Source organism: Nannobrachium achirus, assembly GCF_963921795.1.
Source record: "Nannobrachium achirus genome assembly, chromosome: 12".
Taxonomy (NCBI): Eukaryota; Metazoa; Chordata; class Actinopteri; order Myctophiformes; family Myctophidae; genus Nannobrachium; species Nannobrachium achirus.
In genome coordinates this window covers 27,702,598-27,726,411 of record NC_137832.1, presented here as the reverse complement: position 1 = coordinate 27,726,411, position 23,814 = coordinate 27,702,598, and the positions used below count along the sequence as shown (strand labels likewise).

Genomic DNA, 23,814 nt, shown 5'->3' with positions numbered 1-23,814 from the left:
ACAAATTTAAAGAAATATACGGGATTTTAAAATGTTGGTTTCTAGGGTGCTGTGAGGGACAGTATGGGCGGGGTCACCACATTGACTGATGAAGGTTTTCTCCAATCATCAAGAGTCTGGGCTCGTGATTCATATTTTATAGCCAATCGCGTTGATGGCATATGATATGAGCCCCACCTACTTCTCAATGACACCGTAAACAATATTGGTGGTGATAATATTCCTTGCTGAATGTTGACTAACACTTTGGACAGCATATGAGGTTTGGAACCGCATGATATTGGAACCGGCTTGAATTCTCCTAAACATGAAGTGACGATCCAGTTTGGTGTAAAGAAAATCTTAATTTTCTACCGGTAAGGCGGAACGGGAACTGGTTTGGCCAGCTAAGCTAGTGTTAGCTACTAGTTAGCATCGTTCACTTGACAAATCACAATTTTAAGATAGCAGCGTTGCCTATGCTGTGATTTCATTATTGCATCCTCTGTAGACCCTTTATAAATCTGCAAGGAGATGAAGTATCAGTATGTGCTGTTTTAGCTTGTGCTATCCCAGTCAGAGCTTGTAAAGCTGCAGGCTGCAGTAACGTACCGAGCCCTACGCGATCTCTCATCAGGACCACTACATCATTGGTTCTCAACTGGAACCTGATGGAGTTCCAGGGGTTCCTCAGCTAAATGATAGTTGGAACCAAATGGACCCTTATGGGAATGTAACTCATGGAGTGTACAAATAGAACCAAATGGACTCAGTCACTCAGGGTCCTTGAGGGAGTTCCAGGGGGTCCCCACTCCCCAGCTAAATGATAGTTGGAAACCAAATGGACCCTTATGGGTATGTAACTACTCTGATAGTGTACAAATGGACCCCAAATGTTCCATTTGTACACTCAAGAGTTAAATTAACTTTGATTTTACAATGTAAATTATTACATTAGGGTCTCAGAGTAGAAATGCCATTAAATGTGGGGTCTGTAGCATAATGCATGTCAAACTGGGGGTCCTTGAAATTAAATTGGTTGGGTCACTGCTATAGAGTTGTAAAAATCTTCTCTTATGGGGGTCCCTGACATCTTTTCAAATGGGGGTCCGTAATAAGTGTCAATTTGAAAAAGTTTGAGAACCACTGCACTACGTATTAGTATTAGAATATTACTAATGCTCTGTTTTCCCAGCTCATGAACCTGATCCTGCTCATACCACAGCAAAGACATTTAAATGGAATTATTTCAACGGATTAGTGGGATATGATTATTCACTACTAGAACTTCCTCTTTTTCTCACGTGTGTGCATTAAGCTTATTTCATTATCTTGTGTTTGTCTGAGAACTCTCTTATCTCTCTCATCATGCCAAGTTGTGAATTCTGCACAGCATTTTACTAGAAGAATGGACACCCTAATTCCCATCATCAATCGGCTTCAGGAGGTTGTCCTCACCGTGGGGGCGGATGTCATACAACTCCCCCAAATAGTTGTGGTTGGATCACAGGTCAGTCTGAAAGAAAAGGAATGAATATTATGCAAAGTGTGTGTATTTTAGATATTTAATTGTGGTGTTTACAGCTAACTCTCACCTCACCATATCCATCTCTCCCGTGTGTGGATTAAAAACGAGTCAGATGTTCTTCTCACTGGTGGCTTTACGAAAGCACTCTTGTGGCATTAACAGGCCACGGTCAAACTGTATTTAATTTGAAACAAGTAATACAACGTTCAGAATAAATGTAACAAACACACAACATAATAAAAGAAAATACTCTTGAATTCAATTATCTGTCCTCACTGGCTTCATAACGATAAACAATCGTGCAAGAACCATGCTCTGTCTACAGAGATGTGGGGGAAAGTGATAATGATGGTCAGATTAGTATATTCTTCACTAGACAATTGGCCGAGTGCATGTGTGGCATACTGTATGCCACAGGTGGTGTACTACACCAAGAGATAATGTTACAGGCCTGAATGCTTGACCCCAACAGCGATGGTGTCCTGTGGCGGTGGGTCTTTTATGCTGTGTGGGGCATTTTCCTGGCATGGCCTGGGTTCAATTCAAATATCTAATTCAACTGAGCTTTATTGGCATGAGAAAAGGTACGTTTACATTGCCAAAGCAAGTGTCATAATAAAAACTTTTGGGCTTCACTTGTCCTTTCTTAGAGGGAAGGTCACTGCAAATAAATTCAAAGTTATTCAGAGTGATCATCTTTATCTTTAACTGGGAGTGGTCTCTTCCAGTATGACTGCTCCATCTACCGGGCACCAGGGGTCACTGATTATGTGAATCTCTTTGGCCCTCACAGTCACCAGATTTCAACCCAATTAAACACCTATGGGAGATTTTGGTCCAACATGTTAGACAGTGCTCGCTATCACCATCGTGAACACCCAATGAGGGAATATATTTTGTTAGAATAGTTTTCCATTCCTCCAGTAGATTTCCTGAGATTTGCCAAAAGTATGCCAAGGCACATTGAAGCTGTTCTGGTGGCTTGTGTGCTTGTTTATTGGTGGCCCAATACCGTACTAAAACACTTGTTGTTTGGTTGGTTGTTTTTTCTGTTAATCTGTCACCTCTCCTTCTCTCTCACTCACACACATACAAACAGATGAGTGTCAAATCTGGTTCTGAAACTTGTTCTCTGTATCTCTATTAACAGAGCAGTGGAAAGAGCTCAGTGTTGGAGAGCCTTGTAGGACGGGATTTCTTGCCAAGGGGATCAGGCATAGTCACAAGAAGACCGCTTGTGTTGCAGCTGGTCAATGTGCCCCCTCTGCAGGACCGAAAGCAAATGGAAAATGGTATATTCAGTATATATTATTATTATAATAATAATGATGAGCAAATCAATGTCAATAAGGAAATGATGGTAATAAGAGAGAAGGAAAAACAAAAGGCAAGAAACTAAATCATAAAAATACAGTCAACCCACTTAAGTCCCTGGCCACCCATTCAGCTTGAAGTCTAAGCTACTAACCCTGATAGGGGATCAATCTAAAAGGCTTTCAAGGTTCACAGAGACTGAATTACATGTCTGTCATTGACTGCTTCTCACCATGTATACAGTATCTAGATGTTAGGACCCACACTCGAAAGAAGAGGGAGTGGGGAGGCTTCCAGTTAGTAGCAATAAATCTTCCACTGCTATAAGCCCAGATAATAGCACTTACGTTTTGATCATTGTCAAGCCCAGGTTGGACAGATCCATTAGAAGGAGATTAACAGGCAAGTGAGGCACTGTAATCTATCTCAGAGACAGTGGTTTGAAGCAGCCATTTTCCAGAGCTCATTACGTTTTGGCTTTATCATTTCAATTTCTGTTTTAGTTTTAATTATATTTTGAAACTAGACATTTACAGATACCAGTTTTTCTTTCCCAATACTGATCAGGTCAGATTGGTGTTAGCTTTTTTGGGTCAGAAAACGTTTTGTGTGATATTTTATTTCGTTCAAATAAGTGTTAAATAGCTCTATATTCTAATAGCAATCATTGCATTGAGTGTTTGTTCAGTAACAGGGTTCTCCCTCTCCCTCCTCTTATTTAGTGAACAAAAAATGAGCAGACATAACTGGAACTGTAACACTAATTAAAGCTGATAAATTGGTTCTAATGTGTATACCTGTATCTAGGCCTGTGTGCGCACGTTGTGCCTGTTAAACTTCATTCCACCCCTTCATACTGTAGGTTGTGCCCCACTTGGGGCATGCCACTGCATGCCAGGAGGCTACTGTATATAATGCATGTATGTACCGTATGCATGCTCCAAAATAAACCGGCAAAGTCTTAGTTAACCAGGCCACTTGTGCCTCTAATATTGTGAAAAAGTTTATGAAGAGGCTGTGGTACAAGAGCATTTTGCCATGGTACTCCACCAACCTTTAGAGATAATCTTAACTGTAAATAAAAGAAAGGGTTCTAATGTGCAAAAGATGAACAGATACATCGAGCTAATAATATGTAACATACCATATACTTAATTTTCCCCCATAGGAGATTTGTGTTGCGCTTCAAGCCGCTGCAAATCAATGCACATCACAATGCAAATACTGTACATGCATGGAAGATCATACGTACATGCACTCAACCTCGCATGCTCATACTCACACTCATACTCAAATATACTTACATTCACATGTTGAGTAGGAATAGTTCATTAAAATTATAAAGTTATAAAAAGACTATAATGTCATCTAAAAAGAGCAGATATAATGAAACTAGATAGTAAAATTACATAACAATACCTTAGACCCCATCATATAGTGCCACTACTCTTCTGAAATCATATATTATCACTGTTTGCTTCTATTTAATATCTTGAGGGAGTAAGTACTGGAAGTAAGTTGGAGTGGCTTATTGGCTGTATCAGCCGAGCAACAAGGGTGTCTATCCCCCTTACAATGTGCTAGAGGCTAGACCCCTGAGAGATGGTTTGCTTTGGTGGAACGCCACATCAGCTCCCAATGTCTTAGTTTCCCAAGCCGTGCTACTCTTACACTGAATTTGAGATGCCTGGGATCAAAAGGCGAGAGCTCTCCCATCTGAGCTACCTAGTGATGTTCTTTTTTCCGCTATCATCATCTTCACTGCTTAAAAAAAAGCAGTGCAAAAAGATGTGCAAGCTTAGACTATAATAATTGTGCTTGACAGGTTACCATACCATATAGAATTATATTCTCTACAATCGTTTGATAAAACTGAAGCATGAGTTTACAACACCATAGTCTCAAAAATCCATCCTGTGCTGAAGCCTAGAACAAAGGTTTTTTTTAAGTAGTATATTACATGCCATATGTGTGGACTGGTCTGGACACCAATATCAAGGGACCAGATTTATGGGCACATTGTGAATTATCGCTGGACTATCAATCACCAGTTTACTTGCGATTGAATATCATCTCCTCACTTTTTATCACATTCACAGTAAGGTCGTGAGCATCACACCTATCTGTGCACTGTTCAATTTCAAAATCTATTCTACACAGTAAAATCCTTGGTGTTAATTTTTCTGTTTCCATATTTGAAGTGAACACTCAGGATTTGACTCTGTAATATGCTGAGAAAGGCAGCCAGTGACATGAGAATGTCATAATGTAATTTTGGGGTGATTTGCTCTCACACCCATTCATGTATATCCTACTGAGAAGAGAACCTGGGAGCCCACACAAACATGCTGTGAAGAGAACTGGGGCCCTCACTCACTCTCTTGGTGTGCTAATAGATTTATGGTCAAATATTTATTCAGTTTCACACATTGGACTGGAATTAAAAGGTGCATATGCCTTAGTGTCCTCCAGGTGTCTCTCTCATCTATGTTTTCCCCCAAAGTATTACAAAATAACCAGCGCCAATGAGTAAACAGGAAAGCATTATAATACATTAAAGGAGTAGTTCACCCCCAAAATGACTTTTTTTTCTATTGATTACTCACGCCATGGGAGACTTGAGTTCAATTATATTTTTAGTTTTTTGTCGCATTCCTAAGACAAAATAAATTATTACAATGAATTAGATATACTGTATATACATTTACTATAATACATTATTTTGTCTTAGGAATGCGACAAATAAAAAAACAAATTATTCAACTCCAGTCTTCATGGCGTGAGTATTCAATCGAAACAATGTGTAATTTTGGGGGTGAAAGTTCTACTCTGTTAAGTATGCTCATAATTCCTGTCCCTCCACCCAGGTAAAACCTGCATTTCATTATATTTTCTGACTGCTTTATATACCTAAATATGCCTCTTATATCTCCACTAAGCTTCCACATGGGATGGGAACAGCGTGACTCCAATGTGAATCATCATGTACACTACAGTATCAGTGTATGACTTCAGATATGTTCAGCCTAATCCAAGCCCCCGTTGACTACTTCCATTATAAAATTAAATGTAAAGTTACATATTTCTCTATTTCACTGATCGGTCCAGCGGTTTATGAGATTGGCTGACTTTCAATCACTGACTTTCTCATAGATGGCTAGCCTCCTTCAGAGCCACGTGGTAAAAGATACTCCAGGTTTCTTAAGGATTATGACGGGAGACACTACTAACTTTATCATCAGTGCTTCCGGCCCTTTTCTTTTATAAGCAAACCTTTTATAAACTAATTTACCACCAATCAAGTCTTTTATTATTAAATATTTGGGATTATGGGTTCCATGCAAAGGGACAGCCAAATAGTTTATCTGGCACTCTGCTTAAAGGCATAATGCAATTGTGAAACTATGAGAACTTGGAATGATACTGAGTAAAGGGCAGATTAGAATATAGAAGATTTTTTAGGCAATACGAATGTACTAGACTTTGTTCCAGAGCCCGCCGTGACACTGGTGCCTCATGCTGAAGCCAGGTTAATAAGGGTCTAAAAGTTAAGGCCCAATAATAGTGTTTAATTTAGAAGAGATAAATTGCCTTTCTTTTGCTGCATTATTAGAGAGCTTTATGCATGATTGACTGAGCGCTTCTAAAAGTTCCCTTTTTTCTTCTTCTTTTTTTATCAAGTGCCATTTCTGTTTATTTTGCACTCTTAATGCTGTGTCTTCTTAATGCTTGTTTTATGTAAAGCACATAGAACTTTCCTTGTTGAAATGCGCTACACAAATTAAACTGGCCGTGCCTTGCTTTAGTTAATGCATGACACGTAAGCATGTTTTCCCAAATTCAACCCAGGGTTCCTGCATGTCCTGAAATGCTTGATAATTTCCAGGCATCGAAGGCTTATATACAGTTACATTTAGAGTTTAAGTCTTAAATGTAGTCTCTGAGCTCTAAAAAATAATATTGTTAATACCCTGAATCCCTAGTTTGAAATCCACCAGGTCACACATTTTAATTTGATTTATTTTCACAGAAAATTGGTGGGTCTTATATTTCATTCTAGCCACGGGTAGAATAGTCTTTAAACGACTTCAATTTAACTTACTGAAACTTGCAGTCACCCTGTGGTTACTCATGCATGTCATCTTACTGATTGAACTGGAAACTACTGTACTCTGCCAGCGACTGTACCTTTCTATTCTAACATTCAATCTGTCTTCCTCTTCCACTTTTCAGGAAACGGGGTTATGCAAAACACCCAACACAGCTACCCAGGTCTCTGTTTAGTAGTTAATCTGCATTTCTAATCACTAATCACCTCATTTGATATATTATGGCGACATCTCACAGGTGGTCACATGTTTATCTTCACTGGCAAAATCATCGTCTTAAATTGTTCCAAGAATGTTCTTTTTCTTTTTTCTTTCTTTACCCCTAATCCATAATGTTTTCCATTCAATGTTTATGTAATTTTCAGTTATCTCTTCACAAAATGATTTACTCACTTATTATTCTGCGTTTCCCCAGGCATAAAAGCTGAAGAATGGGGTACATTCCTGCACTGCAAGAACCAGGTAGATTTGTCTGAGGAATTTCAATGACATTCATTAACTCATGTCTTGTGTGAAGCTCTTGGTTGGTGAGTCATTCATGCATTTTTCTGCTTTAAAGATCTTCACAGATTTTCTGGAAATCCGTAAGGAAATTGAAGCAGAGACAGCACGATGTTCAGGTGACAACAAGGTCAGTGTTAATGCTACCTGGCCACTGTGGCCAGCCTGATTTGCTCAGTTCCTGTCAAGTTATATTTTAACCCATTTAGGCCTAGAATTATTGAATGCTTTAACCAGTGAAAAATAGCAGATATACTGCGAGCTTGTAGATCTGCTATTTTTGAAAAAGTTGTGAAAATGTGTGCACATCTTTGAACATAATTATGTATTTTCAAAGCGAACGTTTGTAACTCAAATTTTGCTTCTGGGTGGTCTCTGGAACTAAATATTTTGAGATGGGGGTCCGTGGACACATACATATCATTTTGGGGGTCCTTCAAATGAAAAGGTTTGAGAACCACTGACATAGTATAGTCTCTCAAGAACAGACTAACTGAGCTCCAGTTAAGTGAAAAGGACCTTTTCTTTGACGATGGCTGGCCAGATTGCTGACATAGAAACATAGGTTTTTCAAAAAATCTTAGAAGGATTCAAAAGACACTTATAGAATCGGGTCAAAATTCTAATTTTCACGAGTGCCGCGCTGCGAGCTTGTAGATCTGCTATTTTTCAATAGTTAAAGCATAAAATAATGATACACAAAATGTGTACCCGTTCTAAATGGGTTAAGATTCATATCTTTGTCCTCTTTTTGTACCTTCCAGGGAATCAGTCCAGAGCCTATTTATTTGAAGATTTTCTCTCCCAAAGTCCTGAATCTAACGCTTGTTGATTTACCTGGGATGACCAAGGTGAGCCAATGTTGCTAATTTTGTGTTTGTGTTAAAATTGGATTAGATTGCATTGTCAAACAAGATGACTCATACGGTAGGTCAATGTACTGTTTACATGACTAATCATTGCAGTTTAAATGAATGTAATCATTACAGTTTACATGAATTTTAAGTCAGAGTTTGAAATGCTAATGTCACTGTAGGTTCCAGTTGGGGACCAGCCAGAAGACATTGAAACTCAAGTTCAAGAGATGATCATGTCCTTCATCTCCAATCCCAATTCTCTCATTCTCGCCGTGTCCCCTGCCAACTCCGACTTGGCCACCTCTGAATCACTCAAACTGGCTCGTGAGGTTGACCCAGATGGTAAGCCATTATGTATATTGGCCCACCTTCCTCTTTCATCTACTCCCCTGTCACTGTTATTTATCTGACGTGAGGGCAGAGAGTAAAAGACACGCGACACAGGTCACCGGGCGCAATCGAACCAGGGAAATGTGTGGTGAATCCGGGGGGGCTCATATTTAAAAGGCCCAGTCAGCTAAAGAGCCCGGCTCGATAATGTGGAGTAATGCACCTTACAGCCTACAAACGCCTGCAAGCCGGTAGTGATTGTAGTGACCAGTTCAAATATGTTTATTTTGGGGTTCATGGCCTAAAAAGGTTTAAGAACCCCTGGTATAGAGCATTGACAACTCATTATTATGACTTCCTATCTAGCCAAGTTTTATAAACTACATATTTTTTAAAGAAAAAGAAAAAAGGCGAATATTCGACTCCGGTGAACAAAGTCGAATAGTGACTTTGATATTCGAATATTTGGTGAGAATGCCCTAGTTGTCGCTCCCTTTAGTATTGTGTAATCAAAATGAACGTGCGTTTATCCAGTTGTAGGTATGAACACATACTGTGTCTGTGTCTTTCTCAGGCCGCAGGACACTGCTGGTGGTCAGTAAGCTGGACCTGATGGATGCCGGAACGGACGCTCTAGAGGTTCTGCTGGGTCGAGTCATCCCCGTTAGACTTGGGATCATCGGGGTAGTTAACAGGTTTGTTATGAGTTTATGGGCTCTAAAGAAGCTCTTACACTTCTTTCGAGCATGAAAGAAGTGTGAACATGTTTCGCCTGTCATTTGTCGTTATGTCTGCAGAATAAACTAGAAAGTCTCCGGACAGGCCGGATTGCCTAGTACCCAGGGTCTGCAAACTGTGGTCATAGTCACTTGAATGGAATCTGAAAAATCTAACTTATACATCCCAGCCTATGGTTGTGTTGTAATTATGGTACACCAGTTTCACAATGTGTGATGTAGTACATCTTAATTTTAGCCCTGCAGTGTTTTGGCTGCGCAGCATAAGGTGACATGCTTTTCTGACAAATTGAATGTGTTCTGTTATTGCAGTGGTGCGCAGGGCAATGATCGTACACTCAATCAGTTTATTAATTTCTTTCAGCGAAGTGAAATTGCTGAGAACTACACAACTTTCAAGCTATTTTCAAAATAGTTCTAAGAGCTTGACATCTAATTCAACAGACCATAGCAGCACAGTGGGAAAGCTGTGTGTGTGTGTGTGTGTGTGTGTGTGTGTGTGTGTGTGTGTGTGTGTGTGTGTGTGTGTGTGTGTGTGTGTGTGTGTGTGTGTGTGTGTGTGTGTGTGTGTGTGTGTGTGTGTGTGTGTGTGTGTGTGTGTGTGTGTGTGTACGTGCGTGCGTTGGAGGGGGGTCAACATCTCATCTGTTTCCTCCTACACAGAATACATCTCTTCACTGGCCCAAAGGTGCATGTGTGCACATTAAAATTCTGTGCCATGCTGGAGCTATCGCAATAATTATACCCCAATTACACTTGCTGTGCTCCTAGGTGGAGGACTGCCTTATCTCGGTTGCGCTCCTCTCTTTTCACGCTTCTCTGTTTCCCTTTCCCCTGGTAATCTCGCCAGGAGCCAGCATGACATCAACACGCAGAAGAGCCTGGAGGACACTTCGAGGGACGAGCAAGCCTTCCTGCAGCGTCACTATCCCTCGCTGGCCTCCCGCTGCGGCTCGCGCTACATGGCCAAAACGCTCAGCAGGCTGCTCATGCACCACATTCGTGACTGCCTGCCGGAGCTGAAGACCCGTGTGACCATGCTGACAACCCAGTACCAGGCCCAGCTGAATAGCTATGGGCAGCCTGTCGAGGACCACAGCGCTACCCTACTTCAGATTGTCACTAAGTTTGCCAGTGATTACTGCCACACCATAGAGGGCACAGGCACGTACATCCAGACCTCAGAGCTGTGAGTCACCAACAGTACTTGCGCAGTCATTATTCAATCTTACGTTTTTTTTTAAATCTATGTATCTGTGTATTTACTTTTTCAATACATACAGGGGAGTTGACAAGACAATCCCCTTTTCATGTTTTTTATTTTGTGTCGGCGTCATAATTATACATTTAATTAATCATTGTGTTGTGGCATTTAGTGCCGTGCCAGACTCATTTCCATGAATCTCATATCCCTGGCCAATTAATTCATGTAAATGTTTGCTCTTTTTTGGTTGACTGCATTTCATTTCAGCTTTCAACATTTACATTGTTGACACGCAGCATTTCACCAAGAAAACTGTGTTAATCCCTCGACTGAATCTTGTCTCTTCCACAGCTGCGGGGGGGCCCGGATATGCTACATATTCCATGAGACCTTTGGCCGCACCCTGCAGTCCATCGACCCCCTGGGTGGCTTGACCGATCTCGATATCTTGACTGCCATCCGCAATGCCACAGTAAGTCCTAGCTCTTGTTGCTTGATGCTTCCTTATCTTTCTATTATCTATTTCTATTATCTATTATTATTCTATTATGTTTGCATGAAAATAATAGCCTGGAAACCAGACGAATCTGCCATTGCAAAAAATTGCAAATTGTCCTATGGCAGATTTGTGATTGGATCAGGGCCCAGTATGCAAATATGGAGCAGCTTTATCACCAGGGGCATTTTTTATAATCCGCCCCTTGGAAATGCTGGTTCCATACAGAGAAACCAGACCAACATCAACGCAGTGATATTAGTCTGGCCATGCCAGGCTATACAAATAATATAATACATTTGTCTAGAACAGTCGTTCTCAACCTTTTCAGGCTGCGACCTCCAAAATAATCATAATTTAACCGGGGACCCCCCTACCCTACAAGCACTAAGAGTTGAGGCATTACATTTTGTATAACACGGTTCTATTGTGAAAATACCAGATCTACATGCTCACAACGCCTCGCTGTGAGCATGTAGATCATCTATTTTCACAATTTCTGCCTCAAATATTTGACAATTTGGCCAATGTTTAATTTGACATTTTAGAGTTATTAAAAATTACCCTCTATAGACTTAAACTTTATGTTGGTTTGTTGATTGATTGAATTGAAAACAATAAATGTAGTACAGTACTACAAGTACAGTTAAACACCCTGCCTAAAAGGAACACCCCAAATAAGCCCTTTATGGTCTTGTTTTCGTTGGAGGTCCTTGCACATTAAGTTAATCATCTGGGGACCCCTCAAAATAATTTGGGGACCCCCCACAGGTTGAGAACCACTGGTCTAGAACTCTATTTAGGAAGATAGTCAGTGTGGGGTACAGCTGGTGCATTATCGCCCCACAGGGTCCCCGTCCAGCCCTCTTTGTGCCAGAGGTGTCATTTGAGCTGTTGGTGAAAAGGCAGATCAAGCGGCTGGAGGAGCCCAGTCTGCGCTGTGTGGAGTTGGTGCACGAGGAGCTTCAGCGAATCATCCAACACTGCTCTTCCTACAGCACGCAGGTTTGTGTACAACAGGCCGATGCATCCCGAACATCAATATCAATATTATTGATTCATTAATTCATTAATAACAATAACCCACATAAATGTGAGAAATATGCTGTTCATTCATATGCTTGTGTGTTACCAGGAGCTCCTGCGTTTCCCAAAGCTCCACGACTCTATTGTGGAAGTGGTGACTGGTTTACTGAGGAAGCGCCTGCCAGTTACCAATGAAATGGTGAGTCAACACAGATGATGATAAGATGAATTAAGTCATCAAATCGACACTTTGTTGATTTCTTTCCTTTATTCACTAAGTAGAGAGAGTGACAGGAAACGGAGAGAGACAGGAAGCGACATGCAGCAAAGGCTGTCGGGCTCATTAATCGAACCCGCGACTACCACTAGAGCCTATATGTGGTATGCGCCTTAACCGCTATGCCATCGGGTTAGGGTCGCTTGACAATAGTAAATGATTACATCAACTATTGTGTTTGTGGACATAGAAAAAGCATATGATTGGGTACCAAGAGAGGAAGTGTGGCATGAGGAAGTCAGGAGTGACAGAAATATGCCAGAATGGTGAAAGATATGTATGAGGTGATATGATAAGGTGTGAAACTGTGCACTGTTATAAGGTTACCTTATACAGGTTTCCTTGGTCCGTCAATGTGTTTAGCTTTGTTTCTCTGACCTTTTGAATCAGTCGATCAAGCAATCAATCAATCATTTCATGGTTGGTTGGTTGATTGATTGATTGATTGATTGATTTTGAATGTAGCACTTTGAGATTTGTCACAAACAAAGTGTGCTACAAATAAAATGTATTATCACCCCCTTCCTGCCTCCCCTACCCTTTCCCTTGTCTCTCCCCCCTTCTGCATCCCCCTCCCTCTCTCTCTCTCACGGCTCTTTAGCCTTTGTAAAGTGTAAAGTGTCTTGAGATAACTTGTTATGATTTGACACTCTAATAAAATTGAATTGAATTATGAGGACAGCATGACAGTGGTGAAGAGGGCGCTATTAGTGACGTAGGTTCAAGGTGGGGATGGGCATTCATCAAGGACCAGCCCTGAGACCTTTCTTTTTCCCATTGGTAATTGCCAGCTTGATAGATGAAGTCAGGCAGGAGGCACCATGGACTATGATGTTGGCGTAGTGACTGAGACAAGGGAACAGGTTGAAGAGAGCCCGGAGAGCTGGAGGCATGCAGAGAAGAGGAATAAAAATGGGCAGGAGTAAGAGAGGTGAAGAGGAGAGTGCAGGCAGGGTGGAATGAACGGAGGAAAGTGTCAGGAATGATTTGTGGCAGACGGATACCAGCAAGAGTGAGAGGGCTGGGATACCAGCAAGAGTGAGAGGGGCTGTACGGCTTGGAAACTGTGGCACTGACTAAAACACTGGAGGCAGAGCTGGAGGTTGCTACGATTTTCATTAGGAGTGACAAGATCAGAAATTACTGCATTAAAGGATCAGCCCAGGTCCCCAAGTTTGGGGATAAAAATCGTTCTGTATTGCCTGCATGCTTGCATCTCGCAGCAATGACCATTCTGTTACTGGCTACGTGTAGGGATGGGACGATATACGCGATATTATCGCTTATCGTGATAAAAAACACTCACAATAATCGTATCGGAGATTTAATTTATCGTGATATCGTCGTTCTCCGTCATTTTGTGAGATTGTAGATCTGCTTTTTTTTGGCAAACGTTCCACCCGGTTGGGATAATGATATATCGTAAATCGCTTCAGTTTCAGGTTTATTAGTCACATGCATATCCATACAGGTACAGACATACAATGAAATGCTTGTGCCAGGAGCACTCTCAGCCTTATTACACACAAAAACATCAACCCACAACAACAAGACAACAACAAGTCACCCAAGACAACCCAAAAACAACAAAAACCATACAGTGTAACAGTGTACAGTTTAAAAACTGCGTACAGTGCACATGACTACCTAGGTCTCGCTTTCATCTCTTCGTTAAGCAACCTGATTGCTTGAGCATAAAAACTATTACTGAGACGGGTGGTGTGCGATGAGATGCTCTGGTAACGTTTTTTGGATGGGAGGAGATAGAACAGGGAATGGGCGGGATGACTGCTGTCCTTTTAAGATGTTCTCTGTCTTTTTCTTACAGCGTGTGTTATAGATTGTGTGTAGCTGTGGTAATTCTGTGCCAATGATTTTGGCAGCTCTCTTCACAATTCTCTGTAACTGTTTACTGTCTTGAACAGTCACAGTCGCGATTTCTTTTGTCACAATAATCGTGATATGAAATGTTCATATGGTCCCATCCTTAGCTATGTGCAGTTTCTCTAGATCAACTAGGTGCCAGACAAACTAATACACAACAAATAGTTGATCTGTGTATGCTGGCTGTGGGTGCGAAATAAGCTAGGGCTGTTAGAATTCAGTGCTGCTATGATAGACTGACTGACCAGGGATCACATTACTGCAGCGCATTTCCGTCAGTTAAAGTGAGAGCCGAGTGCACGCTGGGCATCAAACCTCCGTGGAATCAAAGTGCACCATGGCATGTGTGGATAAGATCATGGTTTACTCGAGGTGAAAACATGCAATTTAACGTCATTGTCGCCTATTGTAGAACAGCATTTTAGGTTAGTCTGGTCCATAAAATAATCCAGGTCAGGGTGCGTCTTTGTTGCTCCACTCGGATCTCGGATCCATTTTCAGGGGTCCATTAGGGGTTGGGTTTTGAACCTGTGAGAAGCTCTGTGTGTAGGCTATAAGTGATGTTTATTGAAATGCATGCAATCCAGTGTTTCATGTAGTCTTTTAACATTCACTATAGAGTAGCCTAAGCTTGAACGTCCCTTAAAAAGAAAGTCTGAAAATTACTTACAATCTGGTCTTTATCCAGAGCTATTTAGTGCTTACTTAGGCTAGTTAGTTAATTGAATTACGAGGACTTGTTGTCCATTTGTATACACTCTTCAGAGCTGCACCAAAACTGGCAGTGAAAGTCATGAATGTCACTGCGAAAAATCATCAACACTTCACTTTATGTTTGGTCCTCAAGCTAATGTCTTGTTTTTGTGGGTCAGGTTTTGATGCGTCTTTTCGACACAGAGTTCAAATCTGTTTTATTCAACACTTTTCCCCAGGTCCACAATTTAGTTGCAATAGAGCTTGCTTACATCAATACGAAGCATCCAGACTTTACTGACGCAGCGCAGGTCTCTGCATCTGTCAACAGTCAACAACAGGTAGTTATTGCTTTCTTCCAACCGGCAACTCTGATTTATCATGCATGCCCATATGCTAAACAAAGCGCTTCTCATTCTGCAGTGCCTCAGTTCCTATCTATAATGTTCTACATACAACCAAGTATTGTGATCCCTTTGGAATATATTATTTCAGTTCCGTTCTCAATCTAAATTGCTTTGTCTTTGCCGACTTCCTCTTGTCCCCACACCGTCAGGCAGAGTGTCTTGATGGAGGTAAACGCTGGAAGAATGAAAGGACTGCAGAGGAGAAAGCTCCGGCTGCTGGTTTTGGCAGTCCCAGCAAAGGCCATGCCATTAACCTTCTAGACACAGTGAGTAGTGGGATTAACAGTGAATTTAAGTACTTAATAGCAGGGGCGTCACAAGGGGGGGGGGGGGGACTGAGTTACTAGGGCCCAAGATGGAGGGTCTTTAATTATTTTATACTTTAGCCATTTTTGAAAAGTCGTGAAAATGTGTGCAAATCTTTGAATATATGTATTTTTTAAGCGAACATTATATCAAATTTTGCTTCTGGGGAGGGTCCCTGGAACTAAATATTTTTAGTTGGGGGTCCGTGGCCAAATACATTTGGGGGTCCTTCACATGAAAAAGTTTGAGCACACTGACAAAATAAATCAAGATTTTTCAAAAATAGCAGATCTACAAGCTCGCAGCGGGGCACTCGGTGCTGCGCTGTGAGCTTGTAGATCTGCTATTTTTCAATAGTTAAAGCACAGAATAATGCGTAATGCGTTCCCAGTCTAAATGGGTTAAACCCCCTCCCCCTATGAAGAACATTCATGGGGGGGCCGCAGTGAATCCTTGTACCCAGGGCCCAGAATTCCTCCTTAACTGTTCTGCTGCTGTAGACGGCGCTCACCGTCATTGAAAGGGTTAATACCATGGCGCCGTTGACGGTGAGGACTGTGAATCTTACTGTATATACAGTAAAGATATTATTACTTACTTAATGTCGCTCCGGTCCCGCACGCATCGGTAATGTCGGCGATTTGTTTACAACGCACGTTGGGCGTGCACGCGAAGTGAAGCTCCTCAATGTTAAGTCAATGGAGAGGCCCATAAAGAAACGTCATTTAAACAAAATAGCCATTTTGAGACATTTTGCAGCAGATCTAAATGTAAACAAGGCACAAGGCAGGGCGCAGCCATCTTTCCTCTTCTTGTCCCACACTGTCATGTGACTAGATGACGTAATCGTTGCCGTCAAGTGATAATCCAAAAAAACAAAAACAACCCCCTTCCAGCCCTTCAAAATAATAGCGGCGGCCTATGGAGGAAACTGCGTGGCACCGAGGCACCAAGCAACCTTCAGATTAAGAGGCACTAATTGTGTTAAGCCCTTTAGTTAGGTAAAGTTAGCCAAAAGTTAAACCAATCTGGGAACTAAATCAAAATCAATATCTTTCTTCACAAATGTGTTCATAAAGGTGTCAACTATCACCTCTGAACTTTCTCAATCACAACTCCCTTGGGGAACTTTGTGGGAACCAATAAAAGTTGGGGGTATCGGGATACCTGGGCCTGGGATTAAAGGGGATAAAATGAAAAAAATGCCAATATGAGCATATGGGGTGGGTCATTAGGGTATTTTTGGGCTGCTGAATCCATTCCAACCATTAGTTTTCAGTTTAAATGACTCCTTGGCCATAAAATAGGCCTAATTGGCTAAGGCCTAGCCAATCATGTCATTCGAGTTCACCTGTGTCCTGTTAGTCCCTATGCTTTAAACCCTTTTGAGTGTTCCTTGTCAGATTGTATCATGTTATCATGTGTGTCATGATGTGCGCTTACCCACCTGATCTTGAATAGTTTTCATGAATTCAAACCCTACTCCAACCATTTTTTTTATTGACAATATTATGTCTTGTGGGCACAAAAAGGTAGTTTGTTGTGGCCTATTTTATGGCCAAGGAGTCATACGCTCATATTGGCCACCTCATACGCTCATATTGGCCATTTCTTATTTTCCCCCCTTTAATCCCAGGCCCACGGGATACCCCCAACTTTGATTGGCTCCCACAAAGTTCCCCAAGGGAGTTGTGATTGAGAAAGTGCAGAGGTGATAGTTGACACCTTTATGAACACATTTGTGAAGAAAGATATTGATTTTGATTTAGTAACCAGATTGGTTTAACTTTCGGCTAACTTTATCTAACTACTTATCAGAGTCTGCAGTGAAGAGCCTATCACCGCAAATTGTAGGTGTAAAGCTATCACCTAAAGTGAGAAAACAGAGGCCATCATAGTCAGTCACGGTGAAGTACTATCACTGTGACTGACTGGTCTAGATCGACCAATCAGTGAACGGGGTGATGGGTCGATCTGTCTGAAAGTAAAAACAGAGAGATGTGTCCGGGTTCGCGGTGGATAGCTCTTCACCGCGAGTAATGACGCAACGTTGTAGTTTTATGACTTAAAAAGACTACACCGCGGTGGATAGCTTATCACCGCGGTGCCTACTATGATAGGGGCTTTAGTAGTAGTGAATCCATCGCACGCCACTGACATGGGCCTTCCACCCTCTCTGCAAGGCAGTGCCCATATCTCGCAGGCTGAGCTCCAGGGAGCAGAGGGACTGTGAGGTCATCCAGCGCCTCATCAAGAGCTACTTCCTCATCGTCCGCCAAAGCATCCAGGACAGGTGCGCTGGAACAAGTCTACCAATTGTCAAATTGCCGGTTACTGTAGTTCAGGGGTCTTCAACAAAGGGGTCCGGGACCCCTAGGGGGTCCTCAGAGTTACTACAGGAGTTCCTCCGTATCTTTGTGTGACAGAAACTTTTTCTCCTTTTTTATATTAACCACTTGAACACCCTAGTGTCCATATTCTGAGAACTGTAGAACTACAAGCTGTAGATCGCCTATTTTTGGCTAAGAGGTTTTGTGTAGAGGGGAAAAAGAGCAGGCTAAGTACAAAGTGAAAGCTCAAGTTTATTAGGTAATGACGGATCAAGTGGTTAAATATCTGAAAACACAAATTGACACAAATCCAAAATACACTGATGATTGTGCTGTCAAACAATGAAACTATATGGAATCTATGAAAAGGTTGTGGGGGTCCCTGCTAGTGCTGGGCGATTCTGGCTAAAATCAGAATCTCGATTTTCCTCCACAAGAATCTAGATCACGATTCACACGATTTTTTGAGAGCGTAAAATGAAATGAAATCCTTGCCTCTACAGTGTACCCAAGACAGTGATGCACTTCCTGGTGAACTTTGTGATGGAACGGCTGCAGAGCGAGCTGGTCGGTCAGCTCTACAAGCAGCCTCTGCTGCAGGATCTGCTTATTGAGTCACAGGACACGGCACAGCAGCGCACTGAAGTCGCCCAGATGCTCGAGGTAACGTTGGCAGCTGCTTTTATTTTCTGAGTGGGCTTTCTGCATCAGGAGATGCTCCTTTAGATGCCCTCTTAATAACCAGCACTTATCTCCTCCCCTCTCTCCTTCTCTCTCTCTCTCTTCTTTCACAGGCATTAAAAAAAGCCAGCAACATAATCTCTGAGATCAGGGAGACCCATCTGTGGTAGCCAGAGGAGACTTACCATTCCCCTGTTGTAGGATGTCTTTGAGAGTGTGCGAGTCTAGAATGTGTGTGCATGAGGGGTGGGGGCAGTATGCCTGCAGACTAGTGACCATAACACAAGTGGATTCCTGCCAGCCCGTACCAGGGCCACTGGTTGTGTAATGTCTCACAGTTTGAAAACGGTACAGTGACGGAGACCAGCGACACTCATAGACTTTGCTGAAATATCGACAAAGATTATCTGCATCTTTGAAGAGAAAGGTTATGTCCCTGACTCAGCCATAACAGGCAGGCCAGAGTGTGTCTCGGGAGCAGAAAGAGTAGCAGTAAGGAGAAGGAGTACTGGAGTTGAAGCCTTTTTATTGCAGGTGCTGACAAGCATTTTGATGATATTAAACCCTCTGAAGATGTAATATCATCAAAATCTGCACATGCATTATAAAGGCTTCAACAGCCCAGTACTCCTCCTTCGATGATATTTCGTGTTCATCAGACTTGAAGATGTAAGATGTAATACCATTGAAAATGTTATTGCCAGATTATACTTGCCACGTCCGTGTAGGGTTGAGAGTCTGCAGATGGCAGTCTGTGTTTCACACTGTGTTTCACTTTACTTGCATCTGTAGGATTGACCTCAGATTCCCTGAGTTGTTAACACAATCCAGTGCTAAAATTATTATAGAGTGAATGTTTTCAGTTTGCGGTGTAGACCAGGGGTCTTCAACAGGGTGTCTCAGAGTTACTACAGGGGGTCCTCCAAATCTTTGATAGAAACGTTTCTCCTTTTTTTATATTTAACCACGTGAACCCTAGCATCCATATTCTGAGAACTTTAGCCAAAAAATAGCAGATCTACAAGCTCAAAACGCCTCGCAGTAGATCGGCTATTTTCGGCAAAGAGGTTTGGTGTAGAGGGGGAAAAAGAGCAGACTAAGTACAGAGTGAAAGGTCATGTTTATTAATTATTGACGATTCAAGTGGTTAAATATATGAAAACACAAATTGACATGAATCCAAAATACATGATGATTGTGCTGTAAAACTATTAAATTATATCGAATCTATCAAAAGGTCGTGGGGGTCCCTGCTTCATCTCTCTCAGCTAAGGCGTCCTTGGCCTGAAAATTTTGAAGACCCCTGGTGTAGACCTTTAAATCAGTTTGCATAAAAGCGTTTGTCTCCTTGGCAACAAAAAGTTAGGGAAAATCCAACTTAACTGCAATACGAAGACACGGACGGCTGCAGCCAACACAGGATCAGTATGGAATGAATGTCTTTCCAGAGCTGTATGTCAGGTCTAAACAGAGTGTGTGTAGACACAAGCGAGATAACCAGACGTTTTCCGCACAGGCCTCTCGTGAGTTGTTTCTCTCAGGAGGCTCTTTCATGTGTATTTGGACAGCTATGTATATACTGTATATAAATTAGATATATGGATAATATGCCTGCCTCAGCAACAAGAGGTTACTACGACACTCTGAGGGACTGGCTTACAAATAGAGAGTATGAAGTACACATACAGGTTATGAACTCACCACATTGTGTAGTTATCCTTGAACAAACTGCTCAATGGTTTTCACCTCTGAACTAAACCCCAATTAAAGCTGTACTGCGCTAGGCAGAGACAGAATACCTCCACTCAAACCCCCACCTCAACACCCTACTACCACTCCTGCATGCAGTTGGTTCCATTTCCACTTATGCTGTTGCCGATTTTAATCGCAATGTGAACTTTGTACAACTTTCTTATAACTTAAATGGGATGTGGCCATTTATCTTCGAGCCCATGTTAATTGCATTGTGAGCTATTCGTTATGTAAAGGAATGAGTGTGTGTGTGTGTGTGTGTGTGTGTGCGCGTGTGCGCGTGCGCGTGCGTGCGTGCGTGTTGTAAAGGAAAGTGTGTGTTTGTGTGTGTCTCTGTGTGTATATACTGCATATGAATCCAAAAGCTTTCCCACGTGCCGTAGCTGTTAATATTTGTGAATTTGTTCTCGTAGCCAAAGTTGTTGGTTAGAAAAAAAAGAGGGAAAAGAAAATCTCCTTATCAAGGATGTGATTAGCTCAGAAAGACCTGCCTTAACGGGACCATCCACAGTAATTGTGGCTTCTATGTGATCAGGGAGAGAGCTGCACAGTGTACAGTATTGGAAGCATACCTACTGTATGTTCCCTCAGCCCCTATGTTTTGTCAAAACATAATTGTATGTATTGTACAGTATGTCTTGATGATGAATTAAGTACATATCATATACTGTAAGACCACAATGGAAAAGGCCCCAGGGCTTTTTGTGTTGTCCTTTTAGCATAGCTTGTTAAATTGCACTTGCCGTACTGTTTGCAACGTGTTAATAAAGTTTTCAATCATTCGATCAAAACCCCTTCCCTTGCCCTAATGTTCGATTGCCTAACCATAAACTAAGTAACATGGGACTGAGGGAACATACTATAGGCAAGGCCACACAGTATGCATGTGTGTTATGAATGAAAGAGTTTTAGTTGGTACTTTGTATTATTTAAATGTACTTGTTACCATATCTGTCAAACTGCCTGGACGTTCTTGCCTGCCAATGTGTGTGACATGTTTACTGAATGAGGTCTGTCGGTGTGAGAGGTAGGGTACTCATTAAACTTGAACTAAGGACGCTTTGTGTGTGTTTCTTTATACGCTATATACACTAACTATAGCAATTGCTCACTATGATAAGATCTATTGAATCATTCATGATCCAGCCATACAGCCACTGCATGCGACTCGACTCACTCTATTCTCCCATATTGATCCCAAGGGGCTGAAATAGTCTGTTAGTCAGATGAGACTGTCACAGACGCCCCAACAGGATGAAGACAAAGTGTGCTGCAGAGTGCCGAGACAGATTGACTTGCAGTGACACTGGCACACACAGTCTCCAAACCCATTTTCTTTCCTCGCCTTGGTCACATGCTTGTCAGTGCCACTGAGCTTTAGGACCAGAGGAAATGTACTGTAGATGCCAGATTGATCTCTGATGTGCCCATTTGGATGATAGATTGATCATTTCTGTGCGTGTGCGTGTACTGAAGGGGATGCAATAAGCTTGAGTAAAGAGATGGAGATTGGAGGGGATAGTTGAACAGGATATGACTGAGTGTGTAACTGGGGGGCAATAGCATCCCCCAAGGGTAGTCATTAATGTTAGATGAGAAAGTGACGGGATTATTTGTCCAAACATGACTTTGTAAGGTAAAAACTAGAGGCAATGCGTCAGGTAAAAGAAATCAACACTGGAACTGGCACAGCAAAGCAAATATGACAAGCTCATACATTTTATATAATTACGCATGGCATCATATAATTTAATAATGAACAAAACTGTTATGCTCATCCACTTTAGTGCTGGTGCAGGGCAAGGTCAAAAAGAAAAAAGTCAGCAGCACAATAGCTTGCCACCTCCGCACTTATATTGTGCAAAACAATTCAACCGCGTGTATTTCGCACAGCAAAGGTGTTGTAGCAGCAGCATGTTGTGAGGACCTTTTTGTCATATTATTTATGGTGTTTATGGTAAATTATTATAGGATGATGTTCATGTTAATCATCAAGGACGATGATACAGGAAAGAACAAGAAGATATAATATTTTATGTCAGTGTGAATTCAGATGGTGATCAATTAAACATTTTAATTAGGTTCGGCCTGAATATGAGCCAGCCCCCTAATATGCTTCTGCTCCAGGTGATTCTTTTAAATTGCTTGCACTTTTTCTCCCACTGTAGCCAGTTATTTTGATTACCCTCATATAACAATCCCCCTCCCAACTGAGACTAGACAAGACTATACCAATTCTAATGTGAGAGGGGAGCTCTGCTGCTTGTTTCATCACATAATACCTCATATTGCCCATAATAAATCTAGTGGCTGCAGGTAAAACCACCCCATTCTGCTCTTTAGGTCCTTTTAAAGAGTATTCAAGCTTCACTGTCCATCCATCCGTGGTATGTGACGAATTGGACACAGCATCCTTCCCCACCATGATTCCTGTGGTGAACCGGTCGAGGAGACGAGGCTGAACAAAGCCATGAGCGAGAGGAGCTGCTGAGGGAGTGAAAGAACTGACTCTCACTGACACTGTCGCCTGGACAACCGGCTAGAGACGAGGAAGGGAGCAGGAAAGAAGGACCAGAAAGCATAAAGGAGAAGAAAACAACACATCACTAAACCACTGAGACTAGAGGATTTCAACAGAGTGAGGAAAAGGTTGTTTTTTTCCCTTCCCCCGTCATTTCTTGCTATAGGCTGACTGTTATGTACATTCCTTGGTGAGTTAGAAACTATGTTAGTAGATCATAAATAAAACAAACATTTGGTTTCAGTTCACAACAACGTATATAGAGATGAAATTGCAGAGCGCAAGTTCACCTCAGAAGAGGACTACTTAGCCTGAAACGTTTAACCTGTAATCATCTCGACTCATCAGGTCCAGGTAAGACTCTTGTTCACTACTCTCTGTTGTATGAGCACATTTAGACGGGAATCAGTAATTAATAATTATCATGATGATCAGATCATTGTAGATCAGTAATTCAATTAATGCTTCAGTAATTTACTTAGATTGCATGAAACTCACGCTTATCTAAAACAAATTATAAAGAAAGACAAAGGTTTATTACATCAGTGAAAGCCCATCTATCTACGTGTAGGCAAAATAAAGAGTAAGGTGCACTGCACTATGCATGATAATAACTGTTAAGTAGATAGGATTTAGGATTAATTATTTAATGTGTCTGTGCAGGCATGTGTCTTTTTTGGGGTGAAGGTAACTAGCATTATAATATAAAATATTAAATATATAAAACCTAATTATGTAGTGATTATTATAGCCTAGTACTATTATATTATACCACAGAATTATAGCAATTCACTGACCTTTACGTTCAATGTACATAATAGGCGTATAAAACCTAATTATTCAGTAGTAATTATTATGTAGCCTTCTAATATAAGATTACAC

General features: G+C 41.5%; 1 protein-coding gene across 3 annotated transcripts; it reads left to right on the top strand.

Moving 5' to 3' along the window:
* The first annotated feature begins 223 nt into the window (after window positions 1-223).
* Window positions 224-21,416, top strand: LOC308295182 (dynamin-1-like protein). Of its 3 annotated transcripts, XR_013962561.1 has the most exons (19): window positions 224-356; window positions 1,356-1,489; window positions 2,658-2,799; window positions 7,055-7,093; window positions 7,346-7,392; window positions 7,490-7,561; window positions 8,196-8,282; window positions 8,468-8,630; window positions 9,193-9,313; window positions 10,206-10,544; window positions 10,911-11,031; window positions 11,905-12,060; window positions 12,191-12,280; window positions 15,175-15,276; window positions 15,492-15,608; window positions 17,832-17,941; window positions 18,482-18,641; window positions 18,773-20,683; window positions 20,721-21,416. XR_013962561.1 is itself a non-coding variant. In XM_080738176.1 (18 exons), exons 2-18 carry the CDS (start codon window positions 1,388-1,390, stop codon window positions 18,827-18,829), a joined length of 2,025 nt encoding a protein of 674 aa, XP_080594302.1. In that variant the 5' UTR covers window positions 224-356; window positions 1,356-1,387; the 3' UTR covers window positions 18,830-21,416. The 3 variants fall into 3 exon arrangements, 2 of the variants coding, with proteins under 2 accessions (XP_080594302.1, XP_080594303.1); XM_080738176.1 differs by having other exon boundaries at window positions 18,773-21,416; XM_080738177.1 differs by lacking the exon at window positions 7,055-7,093 and having other exon boundaries at window positions 18,773-21,416.
* Window positions 21,417-23,814: the final 2,398 nt, after the last annotated feature.

Bases quoted from the DNA above. Each gene is read 5' to 3' on its own strand.
- LOC308295182 (XM_080738176.1), top strand. From the start codon at position 1,388: ATGGACACCCTAATTCCCATCATCAATCGGCTTCAGGAGGTTGTCCTC. The intron at 1,490-2,657 runs GTCAGTCTGAAA...CTCTATTAACAG, and splicing joins TAGTTGTGGTTGGATCACAG to AGCAGTGGAAAGAGCTCAGT. The intron at 8,631-9,192 runs GTAAGCCATTAT...TGTCTTTCTCAG, and splicing joins TCGTGAGGTTGACCCAGATG to GCCGCAGGACACTGCTGGTG.